A 22,823-nucleotide genomic window follows, 5' to 3' on the forward strand; every position below is an offset into this window, starting at 1 on the left:
GTATTATCTACAGTACTTTAAACTTTCCGTATACCCATTTCCTCATATTATGAAGAGAGTGCTGAAAGGGTCAGACGAAAACAAAGAGAAAAACTTTTTTTCAGTTTTACACCCAAACAGATGCTTCTCTGAAACCCAACAAAATTATTTCAGTCATTTGGTAATTACGATATATTTTCCCGGAGCTCCAGTGGCGCAATCGGTTAGCGCGCGGTACTTATATGATATATTTTCCTAGGGTATTGGTGGTATTTTACCAATCGAACTGTCAGCTTGAGTGTAGGAACCCTAAGTTCCTGAGATAAAGTACACTCAAGCCCATGTAAAGGAAACTCACACAACATCTTCACTACATTCATATATTCATCTTCATTCTCTGTCTCCATCTCTCTCTCCATCCCTTCCCCTCTCTCCCTCTCAATGCCTACCCTCTCTACCTTCTCATTAGACCCCCATTCAGAACAAGAATGGGCATCTGACCTCCCAAAATTCCCAATCCATTTCTGGGAAGAGCTGTGCTGTGCTTGAGTCCAAAAAGATGAGCTAGTCCAATCAAAATATTTCTTTCAATTGACAAATACCAAGGAAAGTGGGCAGTTAGCAGTGGAGCTGAAAGATTTTAATAAGAAGTCAGGCCCTGACAGGCCACACATCAAATGAAGTGGTAAGGTAACGGAAATCATAAAGTAGGAAAGAATATATAAAGAACAGCGAGTATTGGGAAACTGTTAAGTAGTAAGAGAGAAATGGAGAAAATGAACAAAAAATTCATTAAAAATAATCATGCAGTCCAAACACACAGGCAGATTCTGGGAAGCAGGAAGGAGGGAGGAAGAGTGAGGAACAGAGAGGGGACAGAGAAGGGGCAGGGAGGGAGAGAGGAGGACAAGGTGGGAAAAGGCGAGAGAAGGAGAAAGGGGAGACAGAAGGAAGGAAAGAGGCAGAGACAGGGAAGGAGGTGCAGAAAGAGAGGAGGGCAGAGCACCAGAGGCCTGGGGGCAGGGGCAGCTGTGGAAAAAGAGCAGGAGCCTGAGCTAAAAAGAGGATCAAAGAAAGAGTAAGCCCATGGTGGGAGGTGAAGCAGACAGAAGAGTCCAGATAGCATAGACCATTTTGCAGGTTTAGGTACGATTTCATGAAGATCAATAACCTCTTCTGTCTCTAAGGTGTTCTAAGCGGGTAAGTGGATCTTTGTTCCTTATAAGCAAAATAGCCTAATTCGACAACCATAGTTTTATGTCTTTGTAGTCCTCACTATACATCACCACAATAATACTGTCTTATACATCAAAAGCCCTCAATAAAAGTTTCTCATCAAGTATGGCATTTTTGTTATTGAACTAGACATTTCCATCATACAGCCTGGCTTGCTCTCAGCCTCTTATAAAGATACTTCTTGGGGCGCCTGGATGGCTCAGTCGGTTGAGTGTTCAACTCTCTTGGGGTTGTGAGATCAAGCCCCGAGTCAGGCTCGTGCTCAGAGGGGAGCCTGCTTGCGGACTTCTCTCCCTCTCCCCTGCCCCTCCCCTGCTAACTCGCCTTTAAAATAAATAAATCTTTAAAAAAAAAAAATACTTCTTCAACTATCTTGGCTGAAGAGTTCTTCCTGACTCCTCTGCCCCCACCACAAGCGGGGCTGACAAAATCAGGAACAGGAGGTATGTCTCTGCCCAAACTAGGCCAGGGTGGAACCACTAGATGCCATCCTCTTAGGAAAATAAACTAGGAAATACAGACAGAATATGGCAGTTTGCAATGGGAACACAGGCAGAAAAGCCATAAGATAGAGGCCAGAGAATCACATAGTAAGCCACAAATGAACTACTGTCAAGTAAAGTAATGAGCAAGCTTAAGCTATGAGGTCAAGTAGGCAGATGGTGGGGTAAAGCAGACACATGGTACTGAAAAGACGTAACACACAGAAAAAGTAAAAAATGTAAGTTCATGCTAATCCATCCATTCATTAAGCAAATATGAGCCTACTAGAAGCCATGGTCTATGCTTATAAGTATCCAGCAAGGAAAACAAAACAAAATGATCCTGACCCTAGAGAGCTGACAGGCTAATGTTTTCCAAACAGCATAAAATCAATTTAATGGATTATGACCAGACTTTTTCATCAAGCAGAAGAAAAAATAGCAGAGTTCCCTACACACGTAAGGGGTAAGAACTGTTTCATGAAAATTTTATTTCTGCTTTTTTTACACATACAGATTACAAGCTTACTGGATTACAATGTAAACATATTTGTAACTGTGAGTTCAGCTACTAGTCTAGTGTCAATAAATGGTTAACTGTAAAGATCCACAAACTTTCTGAAGCATTTCTAGGACTTTTAAATTGTGTTCCAGTTCCAAGAAACCTGGCTCTACTGTGTTTTCAGCTCCTCTTGGTACCTTGCTGTTAGGCTTTCCCTAGGTACTATAGGGAAGCAAACTTTGCCACCCAAAATGTATCTCTTTGGCATGTGGGTTATTTTTAGGCTGCTTATTTAAAAAAAAAAAAAAAGGCTGAGGAAGAAACTATGACCTCTCCCTTATGGTCACCATAGATAACTACAGTATAAAATAAAGCAGGTGAGGTAGTCAGGGAGGAAATTGGCAAAGTCTGTTAAAATTCCTATGTCCCCTTGTTTCTGAGTGGTCTCACAAACATTTGTTTGCCATTTACTTTTTTTCATCTTTGAATTGTCTTTCTTCCCTTTGAAGTCCCCAACTTCGGGCGCCTGGGTGGCTCAGTCGGTTGAGCAACTGCCTTCGGCTCAGGTCATGATCCCAGGGTCCTGGGATCGAGTCCCACATCGGGCTCCCTGCTCTGCGGGGAGCCTGCTTCTCCCTCTCCCACTCCCCCTGCTTGTGTTCCCTCTCTCGCTGTGTCTCTCTCTGTAAATAAATAAATAAAATCTTTAAAAAAAAAAAAAAAAAATGAAGTCCCCAACTTCTACCCCTTCTCCTTAGCTTAGAATGGCATATAAGCTTCATTGTCTGACTGCCTGTAGGCATCATATTCTTATGGAGCCCCCATACATATGTAATTAAATTTAGTTTTCTGCTGATCTGTCTCTTGTCAATTTAATGCTTAGACCAGTCAAAAGAACCTTAAAGGGTAGAGGAAAATTTTTCCTCACCAACAGTATCAATGGCTGTGGATCAAAAATTCTCATTTCCTTATTCCTAAAAGTATCTTCACCAAAAATATTCTCACTACTGGAAAAAAACTAAACCTCTGTTATTTGTATCCCCCCAAAACCCAATTTTATTTATAGATGATTTAGTTTATATACTATATATATGTAAGTAATCTGGCTATTTGCTAAAAAATATATTTTCACTTACAAATATGACTTTCTCTTTCATGTAGATCTTACATTAAACTAAAGTTATAAATTTATAAAAAGTCTCAATTCATCTTATTAGAAAATATTCACAGGGAAGAAAAATCAGCATTGCTTAAAAATTATTCAAGCTAAATAGAAAAGTCTCACAAATTCTAAAATTAAATATAATTGCAGGATTTTTCAGTTTGTCAGAATCAAATGCAAGAAAATGAAATTTGTTTTCAAAGTGTTCACATATTTGAACGAGTCAGAAGAACATAACATCTTGGTCTAGAGGACAGAACTAAGACTAATTAGGCAAAATTATAAGGAATATGACTTCTGGTGATTACAAAGAAATAACTTTGTTATAACCACAACTGTCCCATAGTCTTCATTATAAGGTAATAAGTTCCTTTTGATGAACAGTAGTCTAGCCAAAGCTCAATAACCATGTATTGAGATAGCACAAAGATCAGTAACAAATCACAACTCTTGATAATTGCAAATACAAACCCTCCCACTTTTACCAACTATTTGTTGAACAGAAGCTTCAATGCTGACGAGCCCTTGGATTTCAATATGGACTCTTCAAAGTGGAGGACTGCTCTTCAAGTAAGACAGTCAAGACCAGGGGTCCTCAGAAGTTCATGCCAATCTGTAATTCTATAATCTGCATTTAAGTTTTATAAAAAAAAAAATCTCTGCCACTGATTCACCTTAATCTTTTAAACTCTGAAAGACCATCACTAAGACCTAGGAACTTATAAGCGTTAAATGTCCCTGAACTACCTCCTCATGATATTTTCAGGACTCTAAAAAGCTATGGCTTGCCTTAGGTAAAACCACTTGTATTAATGATATGTTTTAAAGAGGGATGGAAGAAAGGTGGATCAACAGCTAATTTGTTTTCACATTCAATGCAACTGGTTGTCCTTAACCTTACCTTTACGTGAAATGCTTCCTCTATATCTCTGTGGCTCATTGTATCAACTCTAGGAGAGCACTTAACCCACTGCCATAGTTACATACTTAAGAGATCTGTTTTCATCACAAATCTATAAACCCACAGATGCTAAGAGCTATGTTTTACCGTATCTATAACCCCAGCACTCCACACAATGCTTGGCACACAATTATGTGCTCAAAAAGGCTGAACAAACCATTTCCAGTAGGACCACTAGAAAATCAATGTGACAATATCATGAAATAACTCAAAGAAAAATATGATATAATTGGTGATATTTAATTGACATTTTCAGAACTCAGCTGAAAAGATTAAAACATGTAGTGCTTGTGATCACTAAGTATAAAAATCCCAGTTAAGTCACTTTATATTTTACTATTTTATACTTACTTGATACTCTAAGAGGACTTTCTTACAACATTTCTAAATCACAAAATAAATATATTCATTAAGTGCAATATAGAAGGTATTTCTGTTTAAAAGTTAAGATAGTTTGCTATTTTTATATCAAATACCAACTCTCAAATATATATTAACCTTCAAGAAAATTCCTTAAATAAATACCACTCCTACAGTAAATATACTTTGCTAAGGACAGGTAATAAAGGAGGATAAATTCAGAAAAGGAAATAAATGCTTTAAAGAAAACAAAAGCATTCATCATACTATTCAAATTAATAACAGCGCATTAAAATAAATGAAAGGCACCATATTCACTCTGGATATGCCTGTTATAATCATGTACTTGTTATTTTTGGCTCAAAGAAAAGGTATCTTTCTAAGAACCAAACAGATGAATAAATGGACATTGTCATAACACTATCCTTTTATTTGTTTTCAATTTGCATATGACTTTTTGGTGGAAATTTTTCTAAATCTGTCCCTCATAAGTAATTTTAAGTTTGGGTTTCCAAAATTACTACTACCATACAGATAAAAGTTAAAAACAATTTTGACAATATGACAAAATTTTAAAATAGAAAATACTCCTAAAATATAAGTTAACTATCATCTATACTTGGTTAATGTGCTTAAGAGTATCATTACCATATCCAGTAAATGCATGTCACTGTTCTTCACGTTTCGACCTGGGCTTAATAACATTCCAAAACATCTGAAAATATTAGGGGGAAAAAAAAGGACAAATAAGGTATCAAGAATATAATAGAAGCCCAGTGAGCAAAAAGTCTTTTTATAATAACTACACAATCTGAGCTCTATACTTATAAATAGCTTTAGTTTTTTAAAAGAAACACCATAAAAAAGAATTCATTAAGACATAATAAAATTGCATAGAAATAAATTATCTAAATTCCCAGATCTTTATTTCTGCATGTAAAAGATTACCAATGATCAGAAACTGTGATAAAAATGGCCACAAATTATTAACTGAAACAAAATACAGTAGTGAGATATGAATTGGTTTCTAGGTAGAAATGAGACTTCATTTGCCTTGGAGTTATTTCAAACATGTAAGTCAAAATCAACTACTCCAATTAAATAAAAAAGATTAAAAAAAAAAATAAGACTGTGCTCACTCTTTGTATCAAGCCAGATTAACACAATTACCCTGGCCTTCAACAGTCACTTTCACTGAGTAGCCTGTTAATATTTATTATACCCTAAGTTTGAAAAAAAGTTATATGAAACTCATTACTAAATGTACCATTATATTAGTGAAGATATTATCCAACATACTATATATACAATTAACTATTTACTTTGTTCTGTGCTTCCTGATGCTAGAGAAGCTTTAGGAATCCCATCTACTACATCCCCTAGTACTTTATTTCTGAAGGATTTTCATAAGCTCTAAAATTCAGCTAAATCCAACATTTTTATATTTGTTAGGTTATTATTAATTATGCTTTTTAGTAAGAAAAGTAGAGTCCAGAGAAATCCAACAATTTACTCAAATTTTTGCCTCTTAAATAGATCTTATAAATCTAGAGGCAATGTGATCTGTCTTCAGTAGCCCTCTACCAAGAACGCATATCCACACTTACTACAATGTTTTTATTGTAGTTTTCCAACAGTTAAAAATATGCTATGGAACATTTCACACAGGAGTAGAGAATGTAAATAAATTAAATATGTTAAGATTTTTTTAAATTTCAAAGTACTGACAACTCACATGTCACTACATAATCTGATCCTTGTTATTTTCCAAAAGTTTACTTTTCTAGTAGCACATCTTCTTCTTCCATGAACAAGATAAGTCCTATCCCAATATGAGTCTAGTAAGTGGTAAAACAATATATACTTCCTGTTAGTACTTGAGGATACCTTGCTCAAGGCTCTCTTTTGGCATCCAAAAACAATCAAGTACATGACAAAGATAAAGTCACTGAGCTCTGAAGATAACTTTCCAAACATATTACTGTACCACTGAACAAAATGTAATCTACTACAAAAGAAATAATAATACCCTATATCCATAATTTTAATACAATTACTATACACTGCTATAATCTCCCTATGAATTCCTATAATAAACACTACAAATTAAATGTTAATTATGCAATTCATTGTACTATTTCTTCTACAATTGCCTTAAATACTTGCTAAGCAAGAATAAAAAAGTGAATTCTTTTTTCAGATATGAAATTTGGTCCCTCCAACTAAAAAGTCAGGTCAATGAGGACAGAAGACTTCTCTCACATTCCCTACCTGCTTTGCTTTGGCTTGTATCTCTCATGGTTTTTTTAAGAACAATTTTCTATATTATAGAATTTTTAAGTTACAGAACTATTATGTACTCATTGTAGAAAGTTAATGGATACCAAAATGTAAAAAGAAAACATAATTTATCCTTTTTCTAATATCAGCCCCCTTAAGAACCAATGTTAACAATTTAGTATGCATCCTCCCTACATTTCTTTTTGCTCCTTCTGAAAACTTAAAATTTTTTTATCATTTTGTTTGCCAAGCACTTGCAGGCGACTGATGAAATTGGTGCAATTTTATATTTTTTTTAATATTCCCATGTTAAACTCTATTGCAAAAAGAGCCTTGGAGTTTTAGGTTTTCCTTAAATGGCAACAGCTATCACTTTATTTTGATGATCTTTGATGTGCTGCTCTTTTCCTGGGTTATAAATAAAAAATCCTGCCACCAGAGGCACCTGGGTGGCTCAGTCAGTTAAGTGTCCAACTCTTGATTTTGGCTCAGGTCATGATCTCAGGGTTGTGAGATCAAGCCCGGAGATGGGCTCCACATTTAGCACAGAGTCCGCTTGTCCTTCTCCCTTCCCCTCTCTTCCTTCCCCCACCCCCCAGGCTCTCTAGCTCTCTCTCTCTCAAATAAATAAAAATAAACTCTTAAAAAAAAAAAAATCCTGCCATTAACCAGTAGTGTGACCCCTTTTTAAAAAAAAAATTTTTTTTATTTATTTGAGACAGAGAGCGAGCATGAGTGGGGTGCAGAGGGAGAGGGACAAGCAGGCTCCCCCCTGACACGGGGCTCGGGGTCGATTCCAGGACCCTGGGATCATCACCTGAGCCAACGGCAGACAATTGACCAAGCCACCAAGGTGCACCCCAGCACCTAACCCTCTAGAGCCTCTGCTTCCTCTTCTACAAAATGGGAGATATAATACATGAACTCTAAGGAGTTCTTCCAACAAGAAAATTGCACAATTTTTCTCTATCAAGCTGTATTAATCATTTCCAAATTTATATTTCATTAAAGCACATCAGGTTTCTTATGGAGACAAGCAAGGTCTATTAGGAATAATGTGTCAGTAATTAGATAGATATATTAGTACCACAAACACCTAATGCAAATATTAAGTATTTAATTGGGGAGTTCAAAGCATTCAACATTTTCTTGTTAACTCTATAAATAACATAGAAAACTGCCATCACACCTATTTTCTCAAGCAGCTCAAAGTCTATTAGAGGAGGAAAATACAAGTAAACAGGCAACTACAACCTGATATGGTAAGTTCTAGGATCGCTGTAAGTAGAGAATGTTAAGAAAGCAGAAAAGAGACACACCCAACACTATTTCTAATACAGTATATAGCTGATTTGACTAAAATTTGAAATCAAACCTCCTAAGAATGAGATGATAATGATAGTATATTAATATTATTGCATTAATTATAGCATATACTGTTTATTTAATGCCTTAAGTCAGACATTACCATAGGGCTGCATTTACATTTCAAAACAACCTGCATATGAGAAATGACAAACTAATTTTCATGAAGGTAGAAGTGATTTGTCTGAACAACTCAGGTATTAAGTTAAAGGACTAGGATTCAAGCCCATGTCCCTGATCCAAACCTGCAGATCTTTTATACATTATACTCTATCACCTCCCTAGCCTATCAGGAAGATTATAAACTCCAATGTAAAGGTGAAATGAACCCCCTGAGGGTGAAAGTACACTGTGAACTATAAAGCCGTGCCCAATTATAAATTATTACAATTGCCACTATTATTTTTTTAAAGATTTTATTTATTTGAGAGAGAGTGAGAGAGACAGTGCACAAGCAGAGGAAGAAGCAGACTCCCTGCTGAGCAGAGAGCTGGACACCACCAACGGGGGGGGAGGGGGGTGACGGACGACTGGATCACAAGACCCTGAGATCATGACCTGAGCCAAAGGCAGACACTTAACCAACTGAGGCACCCAGGCGCCCCTACAATTGCCACTATTATTAAGAAAAGAAAGTTTAACCTTCCATAATACCTGTGAGTTTTTACTCAGAGTTTTAAACAGTGTTTAATACCAAGTTAGCATCCATACAAACACCAAAACTCAGCATATCCAGCATTGCTTTAGACTTAAGTGATAGAAAAAAGTGACAAAAACCAAAGATGATATGTTAATGTTCTGTAACAGGAAACTAAATTGTTTTACTTCTGCTTTCAGTCCATCAAATGATTAGGATTCTATCTACCTCCATAAAGACTATGGATAAAAATGAAGAAGGGAAGAAAGGAAAAGGAAAGGAGGCAAGCGTCTACCAATGTCAGTTAAGGAACACTGTCTCTTAACTGAATTTTTGTTGTTAAAATTGAAAAAGTGACAGTATGTCAGAAGGAGGTAAACAGAAATACAAAGAAAAGCTGTAAGTCAATCATATTTTTCAGAATACCCAAGAACATGAAAAGCTAAATTTTGTAAAAATCAGAATCCCAGTCAGTCACACACTAAAGAAGTTAAAGCAAAAGACAGTTAAAAAAGCCTCCCAGGTAAGAAATGCTGGGAGTGTTTTTCCCTCACTAACAGGATCAAGCAGAGATAGATACACAGGCATTCCTCTCTATGCGCAGTATGGGGAACCATTACAATAACCACACAAGCTGAAACTGGGCAAAACGATGTTATGATCAGTGGGGAAAATTATGATTGCTCTGCAACCTTTATTTTTGTCAAAACTTTAAAAACTCTTTGCTGTCAGTTGTAAGTATACAACTAATGGAGAAAAAAAGTAAAACTATTATTTATTTAGTACTTTGTAATTTAAAGTACTTAGAAACATTGACAAACCATTTTATTTCTTCGGAAACAATTATTAAGACGAGTTTGAACAGAGCTTGCTTTCTTCTCATATAATTTACAATACAGAGTAAGTATTTTTTCTATGCCCTGGTAAACACTCACATTCCTTTCTAACTTTGATTCAGCTTCCAATATTTTATTCCTTTGCACTTTCAATGTTATGAAATTTCTGAGGGTTCCTTTAATGTAAAGTTTTTGCTGGCATTTCTTCCGGGACATTCATCCTTTCCTTACTTATGCTGCTAAATTAATCCTCACTATGTTCCTCTGGCTGCCTATGTAGATTCCACTGAATAGAGGCAATGTCAACATTCCCAGGGTCTTATTTCTTTATAATTCCATTTATGTCCTATTCAAATCCTGCAAAGTTATTTGTACAGTGCAGTAAAAGTTCTGCCATGCCACATGTATAGTATTCATTGTTGCTTCCTGTCATGATGCATGAATTTTTTTTAAGATTATTTATTTGAGAGAGTGAGAGAGAGCTCACGTGTGTGTGTGTGTGTGTGTGTGTGTGTGACAGAGAAAGAGAGGAAGAGAGAGAGACAGAGAAAGTGGCGGGGGGCAGAGGAAGAGGAAGAGAATCCTCAAGCAGACTCCCCACTGAGCATGGAGCCCCATGACAGGCTCGATCCCAGGACCCTGAGATCATGACCTGAGCCAAAATCAAGAGTTGGATGCTCAACCAACCGGGCCACCCAGGCTCCCCGCATGATTATTTACAACATTTCTTCCAAAACTCAGCTAAAGAAACTGCATGATCTCCAGTCTTGTAATTATCACTCCCTTTCAATGGGCAACTAACTTCAAAATTTTGGCTTGAATGCTAGCCAAACTAACTAGAATTTTCTTTTTTACTGCAGTCTTTTTACCAAAGCAGAAGTAAATGTTCCATTTCAACCCTAAGCAGCTTTCTATTCCTACTGAGATTTAAAGATGATAGGGTTGACTTTACTGTGCTCTTTATATTCACCAGACTTTTTCAGAATGGTTGACACCATAGCTTCATGCAGGGCTTAGATCTCTTCCTATCTTCATTCTGCTGTCATCATTTCTAAATCTTCTAAGATCATACGCAATTTCACTTTCAGCATTATCAATTTTCATTTCTTTGCTGCACTTTTATCTTTGTTGGCCAACTCTTTCAATTTATCCATTTTTGTAAAATGTTACATAGGTTTATCACTGACAGATAAGGATGCAACACAACAACTTTGCTGTCTGGGAGCGAACTAAGTAACAGATGCACTGTTACAATTTTCAACAGAATTTCAAAGAAGTAATGTGACTAGTCACTGATCTTATATTTATGTGGCGACTGTGAACTGAAGAGTTAACAGCAGAGTTTTTACTTTCTGCAATTATTCAAAATTAATATATCATGATAACAAAAATTTGAACCACGTGGCTGCAGGACTGGTGTTATTTAACTAAACCAAAGTAACATAAATTTGTGCATTATCATAACTCCAAAGCAAAGACTGCTTGTACAGGGGCGCCTGGGTGGCTCATTCGTTAAGCGTATGCCTTTGGCTCAGGTCATGATCCCGGGGTCCTGGGATCGAGCCCCTCATCGGGCTCCCTGCTCGGCGGGAGTCCTGCTTCTCCCTTCTCCCCACGCTTGTGTTCTCTCTCTTGCTGTGTCTCTCTCTGTCAAATAAATAAATAAAATCTTTAAAAAAAAAAAAAAAAGACTGCTTCTACATACATAAAAGTGCTAAAAATCTAGTCAAGGTTTTGCCTTCTCATGGTGGCACTCTACTCCGATTCTGCAGGCTACTAGATTTCCACTTATCACTCAAAATAGTCTCAGTAAAAATCATGATTGTGGTACTAGTGATAATACCACCAATAGTAACAACAGCAAGCATTTATTCTGAGTCAGGGACTATTCCAAATACTTTACAGGTGTTATCTAATTTTTTCCTCCCAAAATTCTTTTTTTTTTTTAAGATTTTATTTATTTATCTGACAGAGAGACAGCAAGAGAGGGAACACAAGTAGCGGGAGTGTGAGAGGGAGAAGCAGGCTTCCCGCTCAGCATGGAGCCCGACGCGGGGCTCGATCCCAGGACTCTGGGACCATGACCCGAGCTGAAGGCAGCCGCTTGCTGACTGAGCCACCCAGGTACCCATCCTCCCAAAATTCTTAAGAGATATTATTTACAATCTACAAATTAGAAACTAAAGCCCAGAGAATTTAAATAACTTGGCCAAGGTCACTGTAGAGCCAGGATTGAAACCCAATGAAGGACTCCATAGTTGGTGATCTTTTTTTTTTTTATTTTATTATGTTATGTTAATTACCATACATTACATCATTAGTTTTTGAGGTAGTGTTCCATGATTCATTGTTTGCATATAACATCCAGTGCTCTATTCAATACGTGCCCTCTTTAATACCCATCACCCGGCTAACCCATACCCCCACCACCCTCCCCTCTAGAAACCTCAGTTTGTTTCTCAGAGTCCATAGTCTCTCATGGTTCGCCTCCCCCCCAATTTCCGCCCTTTCCTTTCACCCTTCCTACTATCTTCTTCTTTTTTTTAACATAAAATGTATTATTTGTTTCAGAGGTACAGGTCTGTGATTCAACAGTCTTAGACAATGCATAGCACTCATCTTAGCACATACCCTCCCCATGTCTATTACCCAGGCATCCATCCCTTGCACCCCCCGCACCACTCCAGCAACCCTCAGTTTGTTTCCTGAGATTAAGAATTCCTCATATCAGTGAGGTGATATGATACATGTCTTTCTCTGATTGACTTATTTTGCTCAGCATTAATACCCTCCAGTCCCATCCACATCATTGCAAATGGCAAGATTTCATTCCTTTTGATGGCTGCATAATATTCCATTGTAGATATATACCACATCTTCTTTACCCACTCATCTGTCGATGGACATCTTGGCTTTTTCCATATTTTGGCTATTGTGGACATTGCTACTATAAACATCAGGGTGCACGTACCCCTTCGGATCCCTACATTTGTATCTTGGGGGTAAATACCCAGTAGTGCAATTGCTGGATCGTATGGTAGCTCTATTTTCAACTTTTTGAGGAACCTCCACACTGTTTTCCAGAGTGGCTGCACCAGCTTGCATTCCCACCAACACTGTAGGAGGGTTCCCCTTTCTCCGCATCCCCACCAACATCCATCGTTACTGGACTTGTTAATTTTAGCCATTCTGACTAGTGTGAGGTGGTATCTCATTGAGGTTTTGACTTGGATTTCCCTGATGCCGAATGATGTTGAACACTTTTTCATGTGTCTATTGGCCATTTGGATGTCTTCTTTGCAGGAATGTCTGTTCATGTCTTCTGCCCATTTCTTGATTGGATCATTTGTTCTTTGGGTGTTGAGTTTAAGAAGTTCATTGTCGATTTTGGATACTAGCCCTTTATCTGATATGTTATTTGCAAATATCTTCTCCCATTCTGTCGGTTGTCTTTTGGTTTTATTGACTGTTTCTTTTGCTGTGCAAAAGCTGTTTATCTTGATGAAGTCCCAATAGTTCATTTTTGCCCTTGCTTCCCTTGCCTTTGGCGATGTTTCTAGGAAGAAGCTGCTGAGGCTGAGGTCAAAGAGGTTGCCGCCTGTGTTCTCCTTTAGGATTTTGATGGACTCCTGTCTCACATTGAGGTCTTTCAACCATGTGGAGTCTATTTTTGTGCGTGGTGTAAGGAAATGGTCCAGCTTCATTCTTCTGCATGTGGCTGTCCAATTTTCCCAACACCATTTGTTGAAGAGACTGTCTTTTTTCCACTGGACATTCTTTCCTGCTTTGTTGAAGATTAGTTGACCATTGGGCGCCTGGGTGGTTCAGTTGCTTAAGCGACTGCCTTCGGCTCAGGTCATAATCCTGGAGTCCCTGGATCGAGTCCCGCATCGGGCTCCCTGCTCGGCAGGGAGCCTGCTTCTCCCTCTGACCTTCCCCCCTCTCATGTGCTCTCTGTCTCTCTCATTCTCTCTGTCTCAGATAAATAAAATCTTCAAAAAAAAAAAAAAAAAAAGATTAGTTGACCATAGAGTTGAGGGTCTCTCTATTCTGTTCCACTGATCTATGTGTCTGTTTTTGTGCCAGTACCATACTGTCTTGATGGTTACAGCTTTGTAATAGAGCTTGAAGTCTGGAATTGTGATGCCGCGAGCTTTGCTTTTCTTTTTCAACATTCCTCTGGCTGTTCGGGGTCTCTTCTGGTTCCATACAAATTTTAGGATTATTTGTTCCATTTCTTTGAAAAAAGGTGATGGTATTTTGATACGGATTGCATTAAATGTGTAGATTGCTCAAGGTAGCACTGATATCTTCGCAATATTCGTTCTTCCAATCCATGAGCATGGGACGTTTTTCCATTTCTTTGTGTCTTCCTCTATTTCTTTCATGAGTATTTTATAGTTTTCTGAGTACAGATCCTTTGCCTCTTTGGTTAGATTTATTCCTAGGTATCTTATGGTTTTGGGTGCAATTGTAAATGGGATCGACTCCTTAATTTCTCTTTCTTCTGTCTTGTTGTTGGTGTATAGGAATGACACTGATTTCTGTGCATTGATTTTATATCCTGCCACTTTACTGAATTCCTGTATGAGTTCTAGCAGTTTTGGGGTGGTCTTTTGGGTTTTCCACATAAAGTATCATGGCATCTGCAAAGAGTCAGAGTTTGACTTCCTCTTTGCCGATTTGGATGCCTTTTATTTCTTTTTGTTGTCTGATTGCTGTGGCTAGGACTTCTAGTACTATGTTGAATAGCAGTGGTGATAATGGACATCCCAGCCGCGTTCCTGACCTTAGGGGGAAAGCTCTCAGTTTTTCCCCATTGAGAATGATATTTGCTGTGGGTTTTTCATAGATGGCTTTTATGATATTGAGGTATGTACCCTCTATCCCTGTAGTCTGAAGAGTTTTGATCAAGAAAGGATGCTTTATTTTGTCAAATGCTTTTTCTGCGTCTATTGAGAGGATCATATGGTTCTGGTTCTTTCTTTTATTAATGCACTGTATCACATTGATTGATCTGCGGATGTTGAACCAACCTTGCAGCCCAGGAATAAATCCAACTTGGTGGTGGTGAATAACCCTTTTAATGTATTGTTGGATCCTACTGGCTAGTATTTTGGTGAGAATTTTTGCATCCATGTTCATCAGGGATATTGGTCTGTAATTCTCCTTTTGGATGGGGTCTTTGTCTGGTTTTGGGATCAAGGTAATGCTGGCCTCATAAAATGAGTTTGGAAGTTTTCCTTCCATTTCTATTTTTTGGAACAGTTTCAGAAGAATAGGTATTAATTCTTCTTGAAATGTTTGGTAGAATTCCCTGGGAAGCCATCTGGCCCTGGGCTCTTGTTTGTTGGGAGACTTTGATGACTGCTTCAATTTGCTTAGTGGTTATAGGTCTGTTCAGGTTTTCTCTTTCTTCCTGGTTCAGTTTTGGTAGTTGATACATCTCTAGGAATGCATCCATTTCTTCCAGATTATCTAATTTACTGGCATATAGTTGCTCATAATATGTTCTTAAAATTGTTTGATTTCGTTGGTGTTGGTTGTGATCTCTCCTCTTTCATTCATGATTTTATTTATTTGGGTCCTTTCTCTTTTCTTTTTGATAAGTCTCGCCAGGGGTTTATCAATCTTATTAATTCTTTCAAAGAACCAGCGCCTAGTTTCATTGACCTGTTCTACTATTTTTTGGTTTCTATTTCATTGATTTCTCCTCTGATCTTTATTATTTCCTTTCTCTTGTTGGGTTTAGGCTTTATTTGCTGTTCTTTCCCCAGCTCCTTTAGGTGTAGGGTTAGGTTGTGTATTTGAGACCTTTCTCATTTCTTGAGAAAGGCTTGTATTGCTATATACTTTCCTCTCAGGACTGACTTTGCTGCATTCCAAAGATTTTGGACAGTTGTGTTTTCATTTTCATTTCTTTCCATGAATTTTTTAAATTCTTCTTTAATTTCCTGGTTGACCCATTCATTCTTCAGTAGGATGCTCTTTAGCCTCCATGTGTTTGAGTTCTTTCCGACTTTCCTCTTGTGATCGAGTTCTAGTTTCAAAGCATTGTGGTCTGAAAATATGCAGGGAATGATCCCAATCTTTTGGTACCGGTTGAGACCTGATTTGTGACCTAGGATGTGATCTATTCTGGAGAATGTTCCTTGGGCACTAGAGAAGAATGTGTATTCTGTTGCTTTGGGATTGAATGTTCTGAATATGTCTGTGAAGTCCATTTGGTCCAGTGTGTCATTTAAAGTCTTTATTTCCTTGTTGATCTTTTGCTTAGATGATTTGTCCATTTCAGTGAGGGGGGTGTTAAAGTCCCCCACTATTATTGTATTGTTGTCGATGTGTTTCTTTGATTTTGTTTTAATTGCCTTATATAATTGGCTGCTCCCATGTTAGGGGCATAGATACTTACAATTGTTAGATCTTCTCGTTGGATAGACCCTTTAAGTAGGATATAGTGCCCTTCCTCATCTCTTATTACAGTCTTTGGTTTAAAATCTAATTTATCTGATATAAGGATTGCCACCCCAGCTTTCTTTTGGTGTCCATTAGCATGGTAAATGGTTTTCCACTCCCTCACTTTCAATCTGGGGGTGTCTTTGGGTCAAAAATCAGTCTCTTGCAGACAGCATATCGATGGGTCCTGTTTTTTTATCCAATCTGACAGCCTGTGTCTCTTGATTGGGGCATTTAGCCCATTTACATTCAGGGTAACTACTGAAAGATATGAATCTAGTGCCATTGTATTGCCTGTAAGGTGACTGTTACTGTATATTGTCTGTGTTCCTTTCTGTGTATGTTACTTTCAGGCTCTCTCTTTGCTTAGAGGACCCCTTTCAATATTTCTTATAGGGCTGGTTCCGTGTTTGCAAATTCCTTTAATTTTTGTTTGTCCTGGAAGCTTTTTATCTCTCCTTCAATTTTCAGTGACAGCCTAGCTGGGTATAGTATTCTTGGCTGCATATTTTTCTCATTTAGTGCTCTGAGTATATCATGCCAGTCCTTTCTGGCCTGCTAGGTCTCTGTGGATAGGTCTGTTGCCAGTCTAATGTTTCTACCATTGTAGGTTACAGATCTCTTGTCCCAAGCTGCTTTCAGGATTTTCTCTTTGTCTCTGAGACTCGTAAGTTTTACTATTAGATGTCAGGGTGTTGACCTATTTTTATTGATTTTGAGGGGGGTTCTCTGTGCCTCCTGGATTTTGATGCCTGTTTCATTCCCCAAATTAGGGAAGTTCTCTACTATAATTTGCTCCAATATACCTTCTGCCCTTCTATCTCTTTCTTCTTCTTCTGGGATCCCAATTATTCTAATATTGTTTCGCCTTATGGTATCACTTATCTCTCGAATTCTGCCCTCGTGATCCAGTAGTTGTTTATCTCTCTTTTTCTCAGTTTCTTTATTTTCCATCATTTGGTCTCCTGTATCACTGATTCTCTCTTCTGCCTCATTTATCCTAGCAGTTAGAGCCTCCACTTTTGATTGCACCTCATTAATAGCCTTTTTGATTTTGACTTGGTTAGATTTTAATTCTTTTATTTCTCCAGAAAGGGTTTCTCTAATATCTTCCATGCTTTTTTCAAGCCCAGCTAGTATTTTTATAATTGTCATTCTGAACTCTAGTTCCAACATCTTACTAATGTCCGTATTGATTAGGTCCCTGGCAGTTGGTACTGCCTCTTGTTTTGTTTTGTTTTTTCAGGTGATTTTTTCCATCTTGTCATTTTGTCCAGAGAAGAATAGATGAATGAGAGAACAAAATGCTAACAGGGTAACAACCACCCCAGAAAAATATACACTAAACAAATTAGAAGAGACTTGAAACTGGGGGAAAAGAAAGGGAAACAAAGAAAAAGATTTAAAAAAAAGAGAATATGATCAAATATGATCAGGCTGGTGAATAGATCAGTCCCACACACTAGATTTTGGGCGTATTTTGGTCTGTTAGAAGAAACTGCCTCCCAAAATTTTAAATAAAAGCTTATATATGTACAAAAATAAGGGTAAATATGACAAAGGGAAGGAATATGACTGTAAAGATGAAAGTTATAAAAGATTTTATAAAAGGAATTGATAAGAAGTCGGTTGAAAAAAGAAAGAAGAGAAATTTAAAAAAAAAAAAAAGGGAGAGAATGTGATCAGGCAGGAGACTAGAACAAATCATACACTAGAGATTTAGGGTACATTTTGGTCTGTTAGAAGAAACCGTATCCCAAAATTTTGAAGAGAGTACAACTTATATATATATACCAAAAATAAGGTTAACTCCTATGAAGGGATAGAATATGACTCTAAGAAATGAAAAATAAAGATTTTTTTTAAAAAAGGGATTGAGAAGATGTTGGTTGAAAAAGGGAAAAAGAAAAATTCAAAAAAAAAAAATTTAAAAAACAAACTTTGAAAGACTAAAGAATCAGGGGAGAAAAAAGCCATGAATTCTATGTGCTGTATTCCCCTAGTGCTGGCATTCTGCTGTTCTCATTGATCAGTAAACTCAGTCTTGGCTGGCTGTTCTTACTGATCTTCTGGGGGAGGGGCCTGTTGCCGTGGTTCTCAAATGTCTCTGCCGGAGTTGGAATTGCCCCACCCTTGCCGGGGGCTGAGATAAGTAATCTGCTCATGTTTGCTCTCAGGAGCTTTTGTTCCCTGCAAGCTTTCCATACAGCTTTGGAGGAAGAGAGTGAAAATGGCGGCCTCCCAATCTCTGCCCCAGAGGAGCCAAGAACTCAGGGCCCACTCCTCAGTGCGCCCCTAGAGAAAAGCAATCAATCACTCATGTCTCCCCCATCTCCAGCCACACTCCATGCTCACCCGGCCTGTGACCGAGTGTTTCTATCTCTGGCACACGACCCCGTGTGGAGTCTCCAAACCCAGCAGATCCCCGCAGTGCACCCCTATGCCACTCCTCCTGGGGGAGGAAGGGGAGTCTCCCCGGATCTGCTGCTTGTTGGGTCCTTGCTGGAAGTGCAGGGGCCCGACTGTGCCACGGATCACAGTTTATGGCAACCCCGAGCTGAGACCCCACTCCTCAGCTCCGTCTTTGCAGCCAGCTTCCCTGCTCCGATACCTGGGAGCTCTGCCACACTCAGGCACCCCCAGTCTTTCTGTGACCCTGAGGGTCCTGAGACCACACAGTCCCAGCAAGCATTCCATCCACCCCCACGTAGCCACTGGAGCGATGTCCCTCAGCAGAGAAGACTTCTAAAAGTTCCAATTTTGTGCTCTGCTGCTCTATCACTTGCCGGGAGTGGCTGACAGAGGCTCCCGCCCCCCGCCGTCCATCTTCCCGAATATCGCCTTGGATTCACTTCTCTGCATGTCCTATCTTCCAGAAAGTGATCGCTTTTCTGTTCAGAGAGTTGCTGCTATTCTTTTCTTCGATCTCCTGTTGAGTTCGTAGGTGTTCAGAATGGTTTGATCCCTATCTAGCTGAATTCCTGGGACCGACGAAATTTAGGTCTCCTACTCCTCTGCCATCTTGCTCCTCCTCCATAGTTCGTGATCTTAAAAACTTTACTAGCTTCAATGCCATCAGTCACAGGAAGAAGTCTCTCCATTAGGTTTTATACTTACCAACAAAAGAGGTTTAAAAAACTAGTTGTTCTTTTCTTTCCATTCTAGGTGGGAAATTTTTTTTTCCCCCTAAGATTACCTGGAATACTAGGACTGATTACTAGGAAAAAAAAATAAAATGGGGGCGCCTGGGTGGCTCCATCAGTTAAGCATCTGACACTTGATTTCAGCTTAGGTCATGATCTCAGGGTTATGGGATTAAGCCCTTCAACATGGGCTGAGCACAGAGTCTGCTTGAGATTCTCTCTCTCTCATCTCCCTTTGCCCCTCCCCCTGCTCATGCTCTTGCATGCACACTCTTTCTCGCTCTCAAATAAATAAATAAAATCTTTTTTTATATATTTAAAATAGATGCTTAGGACTGTTTTAGACCTGCTACCAGTGCACAGAATTTAATCTACAAAGAGGTTATAAAAGAAAAGGTGATATTTTTAGGTCCTTTTTTTTTTTTTTTTTTAATTATCAACCAATAAACTTCAAGAACATACAACAACCTCCCAGCATACCATCCTGGGGCAATGATGTTCCCATTAATTCCCACATTATAATGGATCAAAATCTGAAATGCAGAACCATATTCAAATATGAATACTTTCACTAAATATTTTCAAATACAAAAGGAAAACTTAGATAAAAATAGAATATTAAAAATGATTAGAACAATCAAACTAATAAACTTCAAAATCTAACACTGGGCTTAATTACTGCTAAATACATTTAGCAAATCAGTTATTTTGCTTTACTATTCAACAGGAACAACAGGAATAATACAGGAAATTTAGATAATGATACATTATTTGGGCTTTTGCATATACCAGATATTTGCATCAAAATCATTAAAAGAATTGCTGCAAGAGCCAATCAATCCAAGTCTGTGAATTCATGTTCCATTCCTGCTTCTGTTGAGACCTTTCTCCTGCAAGCCTCTGGTGTCAGGTGGTGTGTGGTCCATGACAGACCTCTCTTAGCAGACACAAAAGGTTGGGTTCACCTACAGTTCCATGCAATTCAGGCCTGGGTGCCTGACACTCCTGAAAGGATGAACTCTCTCTTCCTGTTACCCACCTGCACTTTCCCATCCCCAGGCCTAGAAGATAATGTGTTATGCTCTGAATGTGCTAAGAGAAATAAGAAGATGATGAGAAGATTAATTGCAATGAGGATGGAGAAGTGACCTGGTCTGAACACACCAACATCATTCCCTTTTGATGGGCCATATCTCAATAAAGAATAAATGGTGGGGAGCCCACAGCTACATTGATTTGCATCCAGTGACCGCTGTGCTCTGTCCTATCCATCCTCAGTGTTGCCTGATGCCTTGAGTACAGATGTGAATGTCTGGATTATGAACTTGGGTTTGCCATGAAGTGACTGCTACTGCTGCTTTAAATACTTAGTTATACAGTATATAGTTTTAATTAATAGATTTTTTTAAAGTAGTTTTAGGCTTTCAGAAAAACTGAGCACAAAGTATAGGGTTCTGAAATACTGCTCCAACCCCTTCCTCTGCTATCAACATCCTGCACCACAGTGATACACTTGTTGAACCTACATTGACTTATCATTATCACCCAAAGCCCATACTTGACAACAGCGTTCACTTTTCGTGTTGTGCAGTATATGGGTTTTGACAAGTACATAATGACCACCTACATCCACCATTACAGTGTCATCAAAATAGCTTCACTATGCTAAAACTTTCATGTTCCATCTATTCAACACTCTCTTCCCTCCAACCCCTGACCACTGATTTTTTTACAGTCTCCATAGCTTTGCCTTTTCTAGAATGTCATACATATGGAATCAGAGTAGCCTTTTCAGATTGACTTCTTTCATAGCAGCATGCATTTAAGGTTCCTCCTTTCCATGGCTTGATAGCCCACTTCTTTTTAGTGATTATTCCATTCCCTGCATGTACCTTAGTTTGTTTATTCATTCACATATTAAGAGTCATCTTGGCTGCTTCCAACTTGGGGCAATTATGAATAAAGCTTCTATAAACAAACAAACAAGCAACCAAATGCCAAATGAAGATCTGAAGTTGTGGATATATATATAAAAATTTGGAATTCAGAAAAGACCTCAGGTTTGAGATTAAAAATTTGGAAGTCATTCATCTACAGATATATTTAAAGTCCTACATCTAAAAAGACTGGATGAGGTAACTAAGGGGTGAGTGTGGTAGAGGAAAAGACTGCTAAACTAATATCATCAAGAAGGAAAAATTGAATAAAATCTACTACACAGTAGTAGAAAGTTGGCCAAGAGCATGGACATTTCCTCCAGAGTAATAAGAGAAAAGGCAAAATATGTGGTACAGATGAGATAAATTGGTAGACAAGGTCATGGCAATATCTAAAATTCTACTGTTTCTATTATCATAAATAAGAGATTATCCGTTGAGAGTAAATGTGGTATAAGACATGGTGGACATTTAAAGAGAAGGTATGAAACAGCCTAGGAAAGGGATGAGATAACTTGTCTAGTAAAATGAAATAGGGATGCTAGCAACACAAAGGTACACCTGAGGTTATGGTCATGAACCTCAAGTGAAGCCAATCAGCATAGCTGTAGGTCTGTTATTTACCCAGCTACATTCAGTTATAATAGATGTTGGTGCAAAGGAGCAGAAAGCTGAACTAGAGCTGGGAATATTCCAGGCGAGTGGAAAAATGGAAAAGAGAATAAGGGAGTTGTGGGAGTATAATTTATAAAGATAGATAATGGAATCTAAATTGGGACAGAGATAAGTAAAAAAGCAAAAACATTAAGCGAGTGAGGGAAGATAAATCATGATGGGACTATAGATTATTAGTCTCAGTGAGATCAAAGAATTAATGGAATTGAGAAAATGAGAATGAATTAGAGAGATAAAAGGTAGTGATCAGACAGTGGGATACCTGACACTGAGATTATTAAGGCAATCATTGGTAATGACAAATTCCAGAGTATTATGGTGGAAGTAAGTGGTTGAGGGAGGGAGAAAAGATCTGTAGATAAGAAGAGGTCAAGAAACTAAGAAGCTAGGTTATTAGAAAAATCATCTACATAGATACTGAAACTGCCATAAATTAGGATAAGCCTAATAATTAGAGAATGACAGTGAACCAGGAGCTAAAATCTTCAAAGAATGATAGGAATCCCAAGGATGTGTAGATAACTGCAAGAAGAAAGGCTGGCACCTGGGGAAGTCTAAGAGCATCAACTTCGAAGCCATGAGTTTTCAAAGAGGGAAGAGGAAAACAGTCTGGAAGGAACAAGGACATGCAAGAAGGATACTCCTACTTCTCCAGGCCAAAGATACAAGGGGTGGGAGGAGAGAAAACAACCATCACTTGGAAAGACTGTAAAGCAAACAGTAGACTCAGGTGAAAACCTAGTTTGTGTAAAGTGAAGGTAACATTCAGAAATCAGGTTGAGGATGAAAGGAACTGTGCTATGATGCATTAT

The 22,823-nt window shown here is 38.2% G+C and overlaps 1 protein-coding gene across 5 annotated transcripts in view; it reads right to left on the reverse strand.

The window, feature by feature from the left end:
• The window catches only part of RABGAP1L (RAB GTPase activating protein 1 like), a 773,530-nt gene that overhangs the window by 640,155 nt on the left and 110,552 nt on the right, over positions 1-22,823 (reverse strand). For all 5 annotated transcript variants that reach the window (XM_064594288.1, XM_064594291.1, XM_064594289.1 and 2 more), the window contains exon 8: positions 5,331-5,397. In XM_064594288.1, coding sequence (XP_064450358.1) covers positions 5,331-5,397 — 67 coding nt within the window. The remainder of the gene's footprint in view (positions 1-5,330; positions 5,398-22,823) is intronic.

This window comes from Mirounga angustirostris, unplaced genomic scaffold (genome assembly GCF_029215605.1).
Source record: "Mirounga angustirostris isolate CCGP_5_RB_7025 unplaced genomic scaffold, mMirAng1.0.hap1 SCAF_6, whole genome shotgun sequence".
NCBI lineage: Eukaryota > Metazoa > Chordata > Mammalia > Carnivora > Phocidae > Mirounga > Mirounga angustirostris.